General features: G+C 37.5%; 3 protein-coding genes across 3 annotated transcripts; 2 read left to right on the top strand and 1 right to left on the bottom strand.

Moving 5' to 3' along the window:
• Positions 1–1,368: 1,368 nt before the first annotated feature.
• Positions 1,369–5,790, bottom strand: LOC141769271 (betaine--homocysteine S-methyltransferase 1-like). Its single transcript, XM_074638177.1, has 8 exons — positions 5,632–5,790; positions 3,876–4,008; positions 3,644–3,756; positions 3,328–3,519; positions 3,075–3,222; positions 2,800–2,982; positions 2,096–2,324; positions 1,369–1,884 (listed from the first exon to the last, which is right to left on the bottom strand). Exons 1-8 carry the CDS (start codon positions 5,650–5,652, stop codon positions 1,779–1,781), a joined length of 1,125 nt encoding a protein of 374 aa, XP_074494278.1. The 5' UTR covers positions 5,653–5,790; the 3' UTR covers positions 1,369–1,778.
• A 519-nt stretch (positions 5,791–6,309) lies between these two features.
• cenph (centromere protein H) lies at positions 6,310–10,199 on the top strand. The gene is made up of 10 exons (XM_074638179.1): positions 6,310–6,525; positions 7,137–7,277; positions 7,390–7,445; positions 7,529–7,574; positions 7,689–7,757; positions 7,875–7,931; positions 8,022–8,085; positions 9,027–9,078; positions 9,185–9,345; positions 10,022–10,199. Exons 2-10 carry the CDS (start codon positions 7,156–7,158, stop codon positions 10,112–10,114), a joined length of 720 nt encoding a protein of 239 aa, XP_074494280.1. The 5' UTR covers positions 6,310–6,525; positions 7,137–7,155; the 3' UTR covers positions 10,115–10,199.
• A 110-nt stretch (positions 10,200–10,309) lies between these two features.
• Positions 10,310–16,117, top strand: dimt1l (DIM1 dimethyladenosine transferase 1-like (S. cerevisiae)). The gene is made up of 12 exons (XM_074638178.1): positions 10,310–10,450; positions 11,711–11,784; positions 11,937–12,023; positions 12,623–12,684; positions 12,794–12,887; positions 12,977–13,026; positions 13,114–13,237; positions 13,379–13,471; positions 13,562–13,626; positions 14,701–14,764; positions 14,879–14,985; positions 15,101–16,117. The coding sequence occupies exons 1-12, from the start codon at positions 10,393–10,395 to the stop codon at positions 15,141–15,143; spliced, it is 921 nt and encodes a 306-aa protein (XP_074494279.1). The 5' UTR covers positions 10,310–10,392; the 3' UTR covers positions 15,144–16,117.
• Positions 16,118–18,262: the final 2,145 nt, after the last annotated feature.

Here is an 18,262-nt window from a genome sequence, read left to right on the forward strand (position 1 = left end):
TTGCTAATTGTAACACTGTGTGACAGGTGTTTGCCCATGTGATGAGTCAGTGTGCATAGTAGGGCAATTGACTTTAGAATTTTGAATGACAGTGTGTTCCTTGTGAAAACGAGATTTTCTTCATGAAAATTGTGCCAAATGCAGAGAATTGTGTGTAGTGTTTTGAAAAAAGTGTGTTTTAGAACTGCAATTTGAGTGTAAAGCAGGAATTGTGCTTGTAGTTTAGCAGAATTGGTTCAGGGGGTTGGTGCATGAGTTACATGTTGTGGTCATTGTGTGTCAAGTACCAGTATTTGTGTGTAAACAATTGAGAAAAACTGTAATGGCCATTTAACTTCATAATAAATGTGATTTATATTTATTTAAGACAAAAAAGGGTAAGAACTGTGTGGTAATTTGTAAATATTATTAAAAACAAGCAAATAAATTCATACATAAATATTAATATATAGCCCATATAAATCCCTCTTTTCTGTCAGTGAAGAGGGATTTATATATATATATAAATCCCTCTTCACTGACAATGAGGAGGGATTTCTATGGGCTATATATATATATATATATATATATATATATATAAATCCCTCTTCATTGACAGTGAAGAGGGATTTCTGTGGGCTATATATTAATACAAAAAAATAAATAAATACATTAGTAGTAAGAGAGAGCCTACAGCAATCCCTCTTCACTTTGACTGGCACAGTTTTAAACAACCTGAAGTTTTAAAAACACCTGAAGTATTTCAGAATGATAAATATAAGTAAAGTGTTTTTTTTTTTATTATTATAAAACAAAGCAAAATAAACAGTTTCGTTATTTGTTAACCTTTAGAAAACGAAAATTATTATTAAATATCTTTAAAAAAAATTAAATAACACCTCTAAAAGAAAGAACAATAAAGTTACGTGGTGTTTGTTGAGAGAGAGAGAGAGAGAGAGAGAGAGAGAGAGAGAGAGAGAGAGAGAGAGAGAGAGAGAGAGAGAGAGAGAGAGAGAGAGAGAGAGAGAGAGAGAATCGGAAAAATACTGCCAACTATCACCTGATGTTCTTATAACCTATTAACCCAGTCTATTATATGTATAGCATATGCAGGGTTTCTGCTATGACTACTAGTGTTTACATAATTAAAAGCCTGTACTATATTAACTTGATGGAAACCTGCAAGCAGACAACTGCTTTATTTAGAGTATTTCAGAATAAAAGCATTGTGTTAATGAATGAATGATTCTATGCACTAAAAACGCTAGAGGACTTTTATTTTATAGGAAGTGTAAAATATTGATGGTCAGTGACATATTCTACAGATGTCCCCCTTTTCATGACAAACAATCACAACCACACAATAAGGATTGTTGGAAAAACAAGAGAATTTTTTTTTTTTGTATTTATTAAGTGAAAATATTTCGCAGCAGATTAAAACAATCAATCAACAAATATGATGAACCTATAAAGATGTTTTAAAACTAACATGATTATTAACTAGTAAAAGGCCTACTGTGTGTAGCAGGTTAACAGGTTTAATAGAAATGAAGCAGCTGATTCACTGATGACTGAACCCAAGTTATGGTACTGTAAGTATAATATGGCTGAGCCAACTGGACAGACCAAATAATACAGTGAAAATAATGAGAGTTTTGAAACAGTAAAAAGCATTTCACAAATCTCTGTGTAAACAAAGATATGGTTGATCAGATCCTTGATTGCCATTCTTGATATGAAAAAAAGTGGATAATCTGATTAGACATATAAAGAATACAGCAAGAGATTATGTTGGTATGTTAGATTCCATCTGTTTTTTCATAATCAGCAGCTGGTGTGGCCATGGAAGGGCATTTGGGACGTCCAGAAGCAGGCAAAAGGTTTTCCCAGTACTCTCGACGAGCCCTAAAACAAATTTTGGTAGATAAATTGGTTATAAACCAGCACTTGTGCAGATTAGGAACATGCAATTTCATTTCCCCTGTTATTTTACTTTTGTTACAACTGTCACTATGGCACATCATGTACAATACATAATACTGTTTTCAGTCTCTTGTTTAATGCAGATGTAACAGCTTAATTTGAATGCAGTAGCTGCGTTTCTGCTCAGTCTTACCTGGCTCTGACCCAGGGTTTAGTGTGCATCTCCAGAGCAGCTCCCCAGAGTCCGTGCTTCTCTGAAGCTGGTGGGAGGAATCCTCTCTCTTCAGCCATCTCTTCTGCTATAGCTCTGATATGGTAGGGCTCAAATCCACAGCAGCCACCAATGTAGCGAATTCCAGCATCGTAAGCCTCTCTGGCGTATTTATGGATGTCCCAGCGGGTTATTGCTCTGGTCTCCAGTGCTGAGAAGGAGAGTAAAATATTTAAGTCTGAGCATTTTGTTATATCGATGCTCACATTAAGCTGCATATTTGGGGAGTTTAAAAAGGTAGAAATGCATGAGCTCTACACTCACATACCTTACGAGCTTATGTTTACATTAAATATACAAACATACAGTTAGCAAACTAACAATCATGCTCAAATGTTTGGAGTGCATGGTTGGGTTGTTTGAGAAGAATCATGTAATTCTAGACCCAGTTTTGTCAACATAGTGCAGATCCATGTCCTTTTTGGCATTTATGTCTCTTTAAACCTTAGCTAAAGTGTTGCTATTTTTTGTACCATCTGCATTTTTAGTTTGCTGTATTGTGTAAAAACAAACATACAAGATATAACGTACTGTAATAATAATAATAATAATAATAATAATAATAATGTAATTAAATATAAAAGTTTTCTCTTTATTTTGCACAAAAGAATTATACAAATGCTGACCAAAGGGGTACTCAGGTAGGCTGGTGTATCCACCAAAGTTGCACTCAGGTGTGTGAAAGCCCAGCGGCTGGATCATGAGATGGGCTTTGAGACCAGCTTTCTCTAATCCCGCTTTCATCAACTTCACCGTACGAACACACGTCAGAGGGTCCAAGTGGCAGTTTATTCCAACAATGTCGGCTCCTGCACATGAACACATAAAACATATTCAGATTGTATACCTAAAACATGATTTCATTTTTGCTGACTTGAAGAACCACAGAAGGTCAATGTACCAGCTTTGACCAGCCTGACAGCACACTCTCCAGGTGGAACGTCGTTCATGTCTCCGTGAGGGGAGATGCACAGCGTTGCACCCACTGGTTTACCACTGGTCTTCAGCACCTCCACTGCCCACACTGCCTCTTCCACGTGATCAACGAACTGCAGGAGGAATGTGCGTTAAATCACAAGAAGCAGTAAAAAAAACACTGAAATTATGCACATTATCATCTGTTGTACAGTTATTCCTCTTGGCGCTGCTCATACCTCCACTATAAAGAAATCAATGTCCTTCTTGAGGAAGTCATCCATCTGTTTCTTATAGATGGCCTTGACCTCAGTCTCACTGTGAGTCTCCACATAACAGGGAGTCTTAGACACACACCCAGCGACCAACGCATCACCCTCATTGGCTACCTCTCTGGCCAGGTCACATGCTGCCTCATTGATCTGGGCCCCCTGGATCAGACGAGAGCAGATTGTGATACCAGAATGATATAAGAATAATGTTCATCAGGTACAGTAGGGCAAACAGGATGAAGATGTTATTAGATTTTGTCTGCTAGTTTTTTTTTCCACTCACAGTGATGTTGGTGACATTGCCACTGATGTCCAGTTTATCCTCACTGCAGTAGAAGGTAAAAGTCTGAATCACATTGGCTCCTGCTCTGAGAAACTCCCTGTGCAGCTGCCGCACTGACAGAGAGACATATAGAGAGCTTTTATGGAAAATGAAAAAAACATTGTAAGCAAATAAAAACTGCTATATAAGAGTCCACTCATGTCATGTTAATAAATGAGTAGGTAACAGGTACCTGCTTCAGGATGTTCAACAGCAGCTTCAGGTGTCCAATGTCCAGCCTTCACATAGCCACGCCGCTCTAGCTGCATCACATAACCTCCATCTCCTACAACCACCTCTCCAGCATTTAGTCGCTCCAAGATACCCTGAACACACACACACACACACACACACACACACACACACACACACACACACACACACACAAACACAAACACAAAGCTATATCATACACAGTGATCAAGTGATATCAGTTAATAGACCGGTAGCACAGGTATGACATGCCTTGGGGTGTGCTTGGTGAACTCTGCACACTTGAAAGGAGGCTTTGTCAGGCTTCCTGGTTTTATTCTCTCAATGTTGAGCAGACTACTTAAAAAGTATTGTGATTAAGTTATATTATAAGTAATTAATTGGTATTCTGGATTGATAACAAATTTATATTTTGATAAGGATAATTATATCAGTACTTAATTTATATTTCTGTATGACACAAATTAAAGGTAATAATTATAGTTAGAATAATGATAAATAATAATAATTATAGTTAGACAAATTTAGGAAACTTTAATTAGAGTATATGTATGGCTCACTAAGGAAGCTGGTTAATAATTAATAATTGACTTATGGAGAAGAGGTGGGATTAAATAAATTTATACTTCTCACTCCTTTTTGAATATTGATATGTTTGACAATTTATTTTTCTTATGCTTTTCATTGTATGTAAATACTACTTGTTTCTGACTGTCCACTTGACTGTATGATGGTTGGTATGATTCTTTATATTTTGTATTCTACATGTTCGAAATAAATTTTGAAATGAAATGAAATTAATGAATGAAATGTATTTAGTGCCTGAATTCGTCATCTGACATGTAATCATTAATATGTTTAATAACAACACTCAAACAAGGAGGCTAATTCAGAAAACATTGACAGCACATCCTCAACAATGTCAAACACTTGTACACAGTTATCAACATCAATATGTCATATTGTTTTGCATTTCTTACTGCTTGTGAGCCTGTTAATCTCCCTGACAAGACATTTCCAGGCATAGACTGGACAGACTATAGCACTGAGTGAGTAAATGAGTAAATGAGTATACCATTTCTCTTTATTCGGCTACATAATTAATCAAATCAAATGATCACAGAGCAAACTGTAAAAGTCTGATAAATATCCATAGCTAACATACTCTTGTCTATTATTAAACACTGTGCTTGAGGATATCCTTATCTATGTTTTATTAACAGGTCCATTAGAATAGAGAGCCCAAGGCTACAGTGTTGCTTGTTCACTCTAATGGAAATTCTGTCAATATTCCAAGATGAGTCCTAATGAACGTTGAAATAAATATCTCAAACAGATGAAATGTCTTTGTTTTTTTTATTCTTGCAAGAAGAGGCACTGGTTATACAGAGTCACACAAAGTCTGCAGAAGAGTGCACTGCAGGAGATCATTACAATGTGATTATATAGAAATCTACAACAGGGACTGTGAGAAAAGTTGTTTTACTCAGACAGTGTCCCAGTAGCTAGTCAACACTCAGTACTTTCCCACTACATGAGACAAATAGAGGCAGTAAACGGTGTATTATGTAATTTATATGGACTGAACTTTCACCGTCTTGTCTTCTGTGCAGAAGCACATGGTAAGATTAGGTTGCTCGTTTCTCATTTTTTTCTATTTAGGGTAATTTACCGCATTTCAAATGTTGGATGAACAACATGCGCTGGCCTTTATTATATACAACCGTGACTCATACCCTTCTCTTCTTGCTCTCCATCGTCCACAAAGTCTCTGTGCACCGTTCAGAAACAAGCCTCCACCATAGCACTGCGCTGACAGCAGTCGTCACTGATTGTACGTCACTGAAATGAGCACGATAATCTCACGAGATTGAGGAAACCATACTAAACCATAAACGCTGCAGTGACCACTGAGCGCTCACTGCTGCTGCCACTCCGCTTTACAGGCCAGGAGGCGGATTATTATTATTATTAGGCTATTATTATTATTATTTTTAATATATTTATTGTTTTTCTGTTCATTTTGAAACAACAGAACAAACATTCACAAACGTCCCCAATAATAACATTTTCGGTACAAAGAAATTTAACAAACCTAATATTAATTTAAAATAAACCAGTATAGATACAGGAAAACATATTATATACAAAAAATAGATAAATAAATAAAATAAATATACACAAGTAAAAAAATAAAATGTAAAAGAATAAAATAAAATAAATCTATTAATAATAATAATAATAATAATAATTTCTTTATATTTTATGTTATTTTATTTTTATTTTTTTCCTGCCAATCTCCTGCTCCACACTCCAGTCCAGTAGGTTGCAGTAATGCACATACAAGCTGGTTTGCCAGCCGCCAATAAACACCAAAGAAGAGGAAGAGGAGGAGGAGGAGGAGGAATAAGAAGAAGAAGACGTCACTTCCTGGCGGGATTTCGATCTGAAACCGGATGTAAACAAAGCCAGAGACAGATTTAAACATCCATGCGTTAACTGTGATAAAATAGGCAAGTGTAGAGTTGTATTTAGGAAAACAAGACTTCGTATGTGACCGCCGCTGGAAGTATTTGTAAACGTCTTGTTAAAGTTGTAATCAACAGTCGTAGTAACCTCAATCGAACAAGGTAAGATGTGTTCACAAAGAGATGTTGACTTTGACTCCTGCATTTGCAGCGTTACATGTTTGTGTTGTAATGGATTATCTGATGTGGGCACCCAGGTGTTGTACCTTAAAGGTCCCATATCGTGCTCATTTTCAGGTTCATACTTGTATTTTATGTTTCTACTAGAACATGTTTACATGCTGTAATGTTAAAAAAAACACTTTATTTTCATCATACTGCCTGCCTAAATATACCTGTATTCATCCTCTGTCTGAAACGCTCCGTTTTAGTGCATTTCGTGGGGAATTGCAACGGAATTGCGTTGCTAGGCAACAGTTTGGGTCCATGTTTACTTCCTGTCAGCTGATGACATTCACAGATACTGCAACAGGAAATAAACTGGGACACATTTAGAATGTTTACGTTTAAAACAGTGTAATGGTCTATATAATTTATATTTGTGACATCACAAATGGACAGAAATCCTAACGGCTTGTTTCAAACGCACAATTTCTGAATACGGACTGTGTGTGTTTCTCCGTATATTGAGCGTTTCGATAGTTTAACAGTATTTATATAGGACTTAACAAACCCAGGTGATCTGACATATCTGAGTTGATTTGTCCTTCCAGACACCTTCACTGTTTTGTGATGGACCCATCTGACAACGATGGGAACCTCAGCCACATAGTGGAGGCTGTGGCAATGAATGATGGTCCTGCTCCTGACAACTCCACCGGACAGAAAGATACCTCGCCTGCAGACATGCTGAGGTTCTCCCTCCACATCTGCTTTAACACCTCTATTTTAATGTTCCATCCACATTACCTCTCGTTATAAAACAATGATTACAATCTTTACAATTGTTGAAATTACTGTTTTTAGAATAAAACAACAGATGTCCAACCAATGCTTTGAGATGGCAGTACAGCTCCAAGCAGGTATATCATTTTGTATATTTTCCCATCATATTGAATTGTCATTAAGTGCATAAACAAAGGATTAATAATATTTTCTCTAACAGGAAAAAGTAAGCAATCATGCAGCATACATGAAGCTGAGAGAGACTTGTGAGTATTTGAAATTAGGCTATTGATGTTGATATAGAGTTTAAACCAAATGTAAGATTAGAGTTGATTTCAAAACGTATATTGATAACTTATAATTTTGATTAAACGTTGCAGGTCAGATTGTGTCAGTGAGCTGGAAAGAGTCAAGACAAATAATTTTAACAGCACATTGACACTGCACAGGTAAACCGATGCCTTATCCTTTCTGATGAATGATTTCTCCACTATATAATATATATAGATGTATAATACAGAAGCGGTTAACTTTGACCATCCATTGATTTAACTTGTGTCTTTCAGAATGCAGATGTGGCACGCTATTGGAGAAAAACTGAAACAGAGTGATTCAGAGGCAGTGTAAGTCAATGCACAACATTTTGAAACAACTGACATACATTTATTTTTGATCATTTTGATGATTGTGTCATACACTTGTGTTTTTCTCAGTGCCCTGAAAGCTGTGAATGATCGCTACATGGCTCTTTGTTCACAAACAAAACAACTTCAGCAAGTAAGCAGCCTCATTATCCACCATGTATATATATTTAGTGTTTGTCTGCGATGATATTACCGTGTGTAAAACAATTGTGTATATATAAAATAGTTTTATAACTGGGCTTTGACATCAGATGAAATGGCACTGTGTTTGTGCTTTATGTTGTTTTGCTGCTGTCTGCAGACTCACATTTCTAAAGCAATATTTTGTTTTGGTAAAATCATTTGAGTAGGTTGTAAATGCCACCACCGCCAACCATCAGCACCAACTGGTTTCCCGGAGAAACTGTCATTATATTATAATATATATACTCAATAAATAATAGAAATAGCACTATGTGCTTGATGACCTATTAATTTGTTTACAATTATTGTTCAGATTTGTTGTAGTACTAGAAAAAAATTGAGAGGCAGATGTTTCCAAACTTTTAAGACCATGTACCATGATGTACCAAACCAAATTTCCCAAGTACCACTTCCCACTGCAGATACCAACAATGTCAGTAGAATGGCACTCGGAGAGCACAGACCTCCGCCAAGGTGCATGACTTTAAAAACAGAGGTTCAGGCTGTCAAATCATAGAGATTAAGAAGACCTTGAGGTGCCTCAACTTCTTGAGATATTTAGGGGAGAGAAAACTTGTTCTGTCTGGTATTGCAGACACTATAGCTGAGAAGAGTTGTAAATGTCCCTCTTTACGACCTTGTTATTCAAAACAGTTTAGTAGAGAAGGGGTGTGTAAGTTTTGATGCTTGACTCTCTGGTACCAGATTTTTCTGTTACCAAAAACTGAATATAACCAAACACTCAAGTAAACTCAACAGATGCTGATCTTTGAGTTTTCTTTCCTTTATTTATCAAAATAAATATTGACCTGAAAGTATGATTTTATACATCATAGTGTTCTGTGAGATTGAATTTGTTCTGAACCAGATTCCCTTATGATTTGTTAACAGGAGTCACGAGTTCTTCAAGATGAAATCACAGAAATACAGAAGAAGAGGCTTGGTATGTACTGTATATATATATGGCTTATAACAAAAAGGTACAACTACATTCTGATTTAGTTTTTCCACGATCCAGTTTGTTGACGTATTACTTTTTTTGTGTGTAGAGATGAAGCGGCTCACACATGAGAAATTGAAAGAGATGGAAGAGTTGATGTCCAAGAAAGAGCACCCAGATACAGAGAAGTACAAAGCTATGGTGGAGAAAGGCCAGATGAACATGGAGAAATACAAAAAGATTACCATCATGACACAGGACGTCCTCAGGGTAAATACATCGTACAGGAATTGTGTTAAAGGGACTGTTTGTAACTTCTTACACGTATAAATCAATTCGGGTCGGTGTCCCAAGCGCGCTCGTGTGCGGCTACGCTGTTCAGACAAGACTCCAACACAAACTATACGGAAGCACCAAAACCGCAAAGTTATATCTAGTGATGCCCGTCTTGCAAAACAGTGTAGGCCGCGGTCGGAGGACGCGGGGGAGACCGTAGCTTTGGTCTCCAGGGCCGGAGTCTCTGTTGTACTCTGCTCCTCTGCCTGCCTGCTTGCTCGGCCCTCCGGCCGCGGTCGGGAGGCTGAGGCAGGAAAAGCCAACACTAGGATCAGCCGTGATTCATGGAGAGACCTACGTCTGATCAGCTAACATTACTGCCAAGCAGGTGAAATATAGAGTGATATTGTGGTTTTAGCTGACGTGTGTCACCTCACTGTTTTGAGCGATGCTCGTTCATGTCTATGTAGAGCGAGCACAAGCGCGAACCCGACGCTGACTTTCGTTGACTTAACGGCCACAGGTGTCGCTGTCAACAAGCATTTCTGATTCTTACAAACACTCCCTTTTAAAAGTAAAATACACCATGTGTCTGTACAATGTGTTGAAAATGGTTAATGCCTACAATGCCGTTTGTAGGTGGTGTATTAACGTAAGTGTTTCTCTTCAGGGCATCCTCTTGGCCTGTAAAGTCAACTGGCTGGATGATCCCAAACTTCGAGACATCGCCATGACGCTGGAGGAATTTCCCATCCCTGACTAAAAATCACAAATCAATTTATCTCATATTTATATGTTTCTGTGTTGTATTGTCAAATATATAATCAATAAAACCACTAGTATTATGATCAATTTATAAAATGAGTTTATATGACATCCAGCTGCCACCAGAGGGCGAAACAGGGAATGTGTTAAACCTGCTGCAACATCCTGTCAGCGAAGAAGAAGAAAAGGAGGCTACACGTGTTTACTGCGTCCAGACAGATATATCGAATAATTATTGTATTTCTGGATCTATAACCGGAATCAAACCAAGTAAAAATGCCGAAGATCAGGTCGGAGAAGAAAAGCAGGCAGCACCAAGAGGTGAAAAACCAAGGTATGTCTCAAGAGGAAGAGGTCAGCTCATGATGGCAAACATCACTCATCATCTTGTGACTAAAATGGGCTTTAATGTTGATCATCATATCGCTACAACACATATTGAGCTGTTTCAACTCATGCCTGTGTTAAAGATCACACACTAATGGGAATTGTAACGTAGTTGTCGCCTCTGTTAACATTTGTTTACCTGAGTTATTAAGTTCTGTGAGACGCCAGACCTCATTCAGAAAATCATTATTTAAAGTTTCTCGACTGACCTGCAAACGGCACATACATACACCGCATTGTTTAAGGTCATTATTGAATTGTCCAGTTTCTTGTGGATATTTCGGCATATAAAGTGTCCACCAAATAATCAGTTAATGGACTGTGTCCCCTCCACACACTCACTCACTCACTCACTCACATCCAACCCCCCAGCATTAACACAGAAACAGTGTTTAAAGCTGGTCACCTGTCAAAGACAAGTTTTGGCACAGTAGTGCAAACAGCACTTTACTATGCTGCTAATCATGACTACAAATTGGGTGTATGACTGCAAATTGTGTGAAATTGTCTGAAACGTTTACTTATTTTATTTTTTATTTTTTAGGTATTGTTAATTTTAATACTTATTTATTCTAGGCAAGGCAAGGCAGCTTTATTTGTATAGCACATTTCAGCAACAGGGCAATTCAAAGTGCTTTACACAAACATTCAAGAACATTAATACATAATTAAAACAGTTATAAAAACATTAAAAAATAAAAACAAGCTAATGATAAAACTAAGATAGAAGCTGAAATAGAATATAACACACAAGAGTAAAAGCTGTAGTTCAGTATATAAGATCATTATCTATTCTATCCTTTTTAATGCACTGACGAGAACTGGGAGAAACAATATTTAGTTTCCTTCTGTGTATGCAAATACTCAGTGAAATGACAATAAAGTGAATCTTAATGTCAAAACTATTGCTCATCAAGTGTGGAGTTGAATAAGTTTGGCTATGGCCAAGTTTTGTTTTCTGTATTGGTTGTGTCTTGAATCGAGGATACAATATTAACGTAATGTACAAAAACAACTTTTCAGATCCCAGGTTTCACTACATATACATAAACATTTTATGATATTCTGACTCCTGGGACAAAACTTTTTAATGGAATTACATTATACAAGAGCCCTTGAATTGAATCTACTTATTTTGCCATAAATGGCTTTACTCACTAACATCACATAAACCCATCATAAAGTGTCCTAATCTCGTCTGTTGCAGGGATCATGTTCAACACCGGCATCGGTCAGCACATCCTGAAGAATCCACTGGTTGTCAATGGGATCATTGAGAAGGTACGCTGCACTGATGCACTCTGGTACTGAGACGTTAATGTACAGTTAATTTGTGACACAGATACACAAGCAACCCTGTAAACAAAGACTGTACACAAGATGATCATGATGCACAGTGCTCCTAAACCATGGTTGTGACTGATGTTTTTCAGGCTGCCCTGAGGCCGACAGATGTGGTTCTGGAGGTGGGACCTGGTACTGGTAACATGACGGTGAAATTGCTGGAAAAAGCCAAGAAGGTGAGAGCATCAAGAAGTGTTTTCATTCTTGCTTTTGTGTTGATGTTGACAAAAAAAACTCTAAATAAACAGGTGGAGATATCACATGTGACTCTTAGTATTGCATTTAATAATTATCAAGATGAGGATATAATGTGTTACTTTAATGTGACTTTTTAAACATGGGTTTGCTGTCCTTGTCCTGAGTTTGTAGCATGCACTTGTTTACACCTTTTTAAAGCATTTTAAACACACAGAAGAGTTTACATATCAGAGTAATGGTGTTTTAATTGGTCAAAATCTAGCTATGTTGCCAGGGTTATTAGTTTTTTTAACCCATACCTCATGAAAATGTTGTCTTGCATGATTTTTGATTTCTTTAGTTTGAGAACTTTACCACTCCAGTATAGCTCCTTATTAGCTTTATGTACAATCCAATGTATTCAAATCCTTAGAAAGTTAAACATGTCACTAACTGACCTGTTGTTCTGCCCTTTTTTTAGCGATTATGTCCAGCTTACATTTCTTATTCACCTTCTTCTGTTGTGATTGGTGTGTGTTTTACAGTAAAGTAATTGGTCGTCACTGTTCAGTCATAACAGAAATTGCTGTTTCTGCAGGTGGTGGCCTGTGAGTTGGACTGCAGACTAGTGGCTGAACTTCAGAAAAGAGTACAGTGCACGTGAGTGGAGACAGCAGCACTCTGCCACCACATATATTTGCAAAGAATCTGCAATTAAATAAAAAGTGAATACGTGATGTAAGAAAAAGGATGTTGTGTTTTCCAACAGACCCATGCAGACCAAACTTCAAATATTAGTTGGCGACGTACTAAAAACAGATCTTCCTTTCTTTGACGTGTGTGTGGCTAATTTACCTTACCAGGTAAAGACATGTTTCCTCCACACTGCACACGGTTGATTCAGTGTCATTCAATACATTTATCTCAATACTCACTTTTCTTATTTGTGCAGATTTCGTCACCGTTTGTCTTCAAGCTCCTCCTGCATCGACCTTTCTTCAGGTAAAAAAACAACCGGAGGCCCACTCAAAGTTTTTAACTGTTCTTGTTGAGCATTTAGCAACTCTTTTGTGTTTTACTTTTGCTCAGGTGTGCCGTGTTGATGTTCCAGAGAGAGTTTGCCATGCGACTTGTCGCCCCACCTGGAGACAAGCTGTACTGCAGACTGTCCATCAACACACAACTACTGGCTCGCGTCGACCATCTCATGAAGGTCAGTGTGATCTCCGATGTTTGTCTAACATGCTAACAGCGACTCTTTAGAAATCAGAAACATCACGACAGTGTCTTTAGATGGTTTACTCTCATCAAGGTTTTTCTGGTGTCTCAGTGTTGATGTTTTCTCCTTGATCAGGTGGGGAAGAATAATTTCCGTCCTCCTCCAAAAGTGGAGTCAAGTGTTGTCAGGATAGAACCGAAAAATCCTCCTCCTCCAGTTAACTTCCAGGTGAGGTTTGACTCTTTTAATAGTTAATGCTGTAAAAATGAGTTGTAAGTTGTAGATATTTAACGTTGTGTTTTCTTTTCTCCTGTAAAGGAGTGGGATGGCCTGGTCAGAATAGCCTTTGTAAGAAAAAACAAAACCCTCAATGCATCTTTCAAGTAAGTACCTGCTTGCTGCACACACTGCTTCCCTAATCCTAGGCTACGTTCACGTTACAGGACTTAAAGGGGAACTACGCCCATTTTCAAAATTCATACATGTTCCTATGGTCTAAGACTGTCCTGAAAATATTAGTAAACATGAACAACCTTCTCCTAAATCCAAAAACTAGAGTGCTAAAACTCAAACTTGTGATAGGGTATAGGGTATAAAGTGTGGAAGTGTTCCATAGACAATGAATGGGAGACATGTTCTAGATGACACTGAGAGCACCCGGGGGAATGTTCTGTTTGTTTAAAACTCGAGTGGAGATACCGACATCATATGAAACTAGATAACCTAAGGAATCCATTGGTACCAACCATGTCATATTAGCTTGTTGCAAAGGAGGCTAAATAACGCTGCAAACTTAAAGATAGTGTCAACGATGTTGGAAAGCTAACGTAATTTGAAAGAAGCATCACCTCAGGAGCTCCGTCTAAACCCACCCCCTCCCCTCGGGGCTTGTGTATTAATTTTGGCTCCGTGTAAAGTAAATAAACATGATGTTTCCCAGATAATCTAGCAGAATAGAATAAGAATATCCCAGATTGTCTGCCTTAACGACGCAGTTTACACATTTTTTGTAACTGCTGATTTAATACATCAGAGCTCTACTGAGTGAAACATGACGCCGAAGAACTCGGTAAAAAAGAAAAGGTCTTTTTTGTCAGGTAACTAACATTATTAGTGCCGCATTAGTTGACGCACACTGTGGAGAAAGAGGTTCTTCTTTTAATGGACCACTCCGACACTGAGTGATCTGCACCGGCGCAATGAGGTATAACATTGAAATAAACACATGAATTCTGATGTGACCATTCTCACAGCGGTCGCATGACCCGTGTATCGGATATGTATCGGATCTAGGACCACATATGAAATTGGCCCAGATGTGACTGGAAAAAAATCTGATTTCTGTGTCCACAGTAATCTGAAAATATCTGATTTGTTTCACATGAGAACAAAAAGTCTGTTATGTCAAAAAAGCGTGTGGAGGAAAAAAACAGATCATGTTAATTTATAATTTTCAGGTCCACTGCCGTAGAACAGCTGCTGGAAAAGAACTACAGAATCCACTGCTCTGTTCACAATGTGGTGAGTCATAGTGCAGTTTTCAGCCGTGTTGGACTCTCAAGTGTTTTGAAACTGCACTTTTAAGATCACTCCTCAGCCACTTTGAATCTAAAGTCTCGTGCTCCATCCTGACAGGAAGTCCCAGAAGACTTCAGCATCACCAAGAAGATTGAGAGCGTTTTGCAGGAGGTTGAATTCAGTGAGAAGAGAGCCAGGACCATGGACATTGATGACTTCATGGTGTAAGTTGAACATCTGCTACTTATTTATTTTCAACCCTTTTTTCCAAAATAATCTACTAAAATAAAGTTTCTGTTTTGACCTGTTTTAATTAAGAGTGTTTTTCTTCATCCTCAGGCTGCTTCATGCCTTCAACTCTGCAGGGATCCACTTCTCTTAAATGGCAGAGGGAAGTGAGCAGAACAGGGCTATACTCTCATGGGGGAAGTTAGCAGTCACATGAGAAATACATTTTCTGACTGATCTTTTCTCGTCTGGAGCTTTGTTTGGAGGGCCTGGATTTCACATGTTGAAATAGTTGGATGAAATGTACAAAGAATATTGGAGGATACACTTGAAGGGCTCATATTGAGTGTGGTATTTTACCCTTATGAGTATAGATAAAGTGTCCCTGGGCAGCTTTTGGCAGATGGAAGCTGTATAAGCCCTCTTGGTTGTGTGGGGGCCTGCCAGGCCCTTTTCAGACCTGGCATTAACATGCGTCCTGAGTGATCGGATCACAAGTGGACAGCTTTAAGTACGTCTGTTCACACCTGGCTTTAGAATGCGTCGCCACATACGTCTTGAGTGGTCCGATCTCACTTCCCCACTCTATATGCAAATAGACACGTAGTAAACACGTGGCTAATACAGCAGACGTTGTGACGTAATATTACGTGAATATCAGTAGAATATCCTACATATTTGTGAATTCCGGTACACTACTAAATACGGATACTAATAAGTGATCCGTTTCGTTCTGAAAAGTCAGCTTTTTCAAAAACCAACATAATTCAAAAAATTGTTTCACAACAAAACTCCTCATCTCTCCTCTGACATCAGATGATTTGCTGCCACTTACTTTTCGAAATATAAGGTTATTGTAGACCTCCGTGCCGCCGGCCTTTGCCAGAAAACAGCGGGGTACAGAGCTTCAGAGAGCCGGGAATGAGAGCGGGCGGGCGGGTGTCAGCTCCGTGCAGAGCATCGGAACTCAGGACGCATGTACCAGGTCTGAACAGGGCCTCCCCGTGTGTGAGAGTTTCTAATTCTTTTAAAATGATCTGTAATGGATGATTATTCTAATGGAAAAAGAATCTACAATTTTTGTGTCAATGACTTTCTTGTGGAAAAAATAAATATTTAACAAATGTAGATTTTTGTTTTGCAGTCTCCTTAAAATAAATTCAGATCATTAGTGTTCAGCTTTCTCAGTAACTACATCTGGACATTCATCTATAAAATATCTCAAACCATCACATTCCGTGGTAGTTTCCATAGCTTTATGAATTAGATATTAGTGACAATCAGTACTGCTTGTATTATTTACAATGAAGTGTGCAGTTGTAGGTACTAACTTTGACCGCTAGAGGGCAATGAACACACTTTGTCATAAGGACTGTTGACTCTGGTGGTGTCATGCTGGGTAGACAACATACTAGTGCTTCCGGTGAGACCCTTACAAAATAAAACTAATGTAAAAAGTTATAGGGCCCTCATCTTGTTTTGAGGAACAGAGACATTTTAAACGAGATTATTTTATAAACATAAAAGATTTTAGAAACGGGATGAAGGATTATTTGTACTTGTCAACATGACTTTTTTAAAATAATTTTCGACATACATGACTTTTCTTTTAATGATTTTTTTGCATTGTTTCCGTCATACTATACTATGACTTTTTTTTTGCAGTTTTTGTCGACATACCATACTGTGACTTTTTATTCACATACTATACCATGACTTTTTTTGCATTGTTTTCGCTCTACTATACTATGTTTTTCTTTCAACATAGTATACTATGCCTTTTTTTAGACATATTATACTAACTTTTTAAAAACAATTTCGACATGCTATACTATGACTTTTTCAGTCAGTCAGTCAGTCAGAGTATAGTAAGTCGAGAAATAGTCATAGCATAATATGTTGAAAAAAAATAGTCGACATGACGCGACATTACTTTTTTTTAGGTTTTTCGACATCACTTTTTTTTCAAGATTTGACTTTTTTTTTAAGATTTTCGACATGCCGCGAAATCTTAAAAAAAGTAATGTCGAAAATCATTAAGTTATGTCGAAAATGTAAAAAAAAATAGTCGAAAATCATAAAAAGTCATGTTGAAAATCTTTAAAAAAAAGTCATGTCGAAAATCATTAAAACATTTTTTTGTCAAATCATTAAAAAAAAGTTATTTCGCATCATGTCGAAAATCATAAAAAAAAGTCATGTCGTGGCATGTTCGAAAATCATTTTAAAAGAAGTCATGTCGAAAATCATTAAAAAAAAGATTTAAAAAGTCATAGTATAGTATGTCAAAAAAATTAAAGTCATAGTTCAGTATGTCGAAAAAATAAAGTCATAGTTTGTCAAAAAATGTAATGATAAAAAAGTTAGAGTATAGTATGTTGAAACATTTTATCCGAAAAGGTCTCTGATGCACTGACACAAGCAGTGACAGATTGGAAACTGGAGAGGGGCAACAGCACAATCCCTGTTATGTGTTTTATATTTATTAATTATTTTTAAATAACACTGGCACAGAAATCCAACCATATTCCTCCAAAAACTGCACTTTTTGAGTGGAAAAACTAATCTTTCAATCAAGAGCTGATAATCAGGTATTGAGACATATGTTACTTTTTTTAGTTTTTTTTTAGTATAGTTCTGGTTGAGCTTATGATTCAATTTATGTTGATGGCCTAAGTCTATAATTACGTCATATTTATATGAAAATAACAAAGCTGCATTGTTTGTTTGAACTAATTACTGTAGAAGACCTTTTCTTTCAATTAAGATTTGACAATGAAGAAGTGTTTATGTTCCTTATGTAAGCCATACTTTTGTTAAGGCAAACATTTAACTTATTTTTGCCAAATAAATGAAAAGCATGTTGAAATCAGAAAATGACCTCCTCCTCCTAAATGTACCGAACCGAACTGAACACCGTGACCCCAAAACCGTGATATGAACTGATCATTGACACCCTCCACAAGGAGGGTAAGCCACAGAAGGTCATCGCTGAAAGGGCTGGCTGTTCGCCGAGTGCTGTATCAAAGCATATTCGAGGAAAGTTGACTGGAAGGGAAAAGTGTGGTAGGAAAAGATGCACAAGCAACAGGGAGGACCGCAGCCTTGAGAAGATTGTCAAGCAAAGCTGATTCAAGAACTTGGGAGAGCTTCACAAGGAGTGGACTGAGGCTGTGCATCAAGAGCCAGCACTCACAGACGTCTTCAGGAAATGGACTACAGCTGTCGCGTTCAAAGTATCAAGCCACTCCTGAACCAGAGAGAACGTCAAAA

This window comes from Sebastes fasciatus, chromosome 6 (assembly GCF_043250625.1).
Source record: "Sebastes fasciatus isolate fSebFas1 chromosome 6, fSebFas1.pri, whole genome shotgun sequence".
NCBI classification, from domain to species: domain Eukaryota; kingdom Metazoa; phylum Chordata; class Actinopteri; order Perciformes; family Sebastidae; genus Sebastes; species Sebastes fasciatus.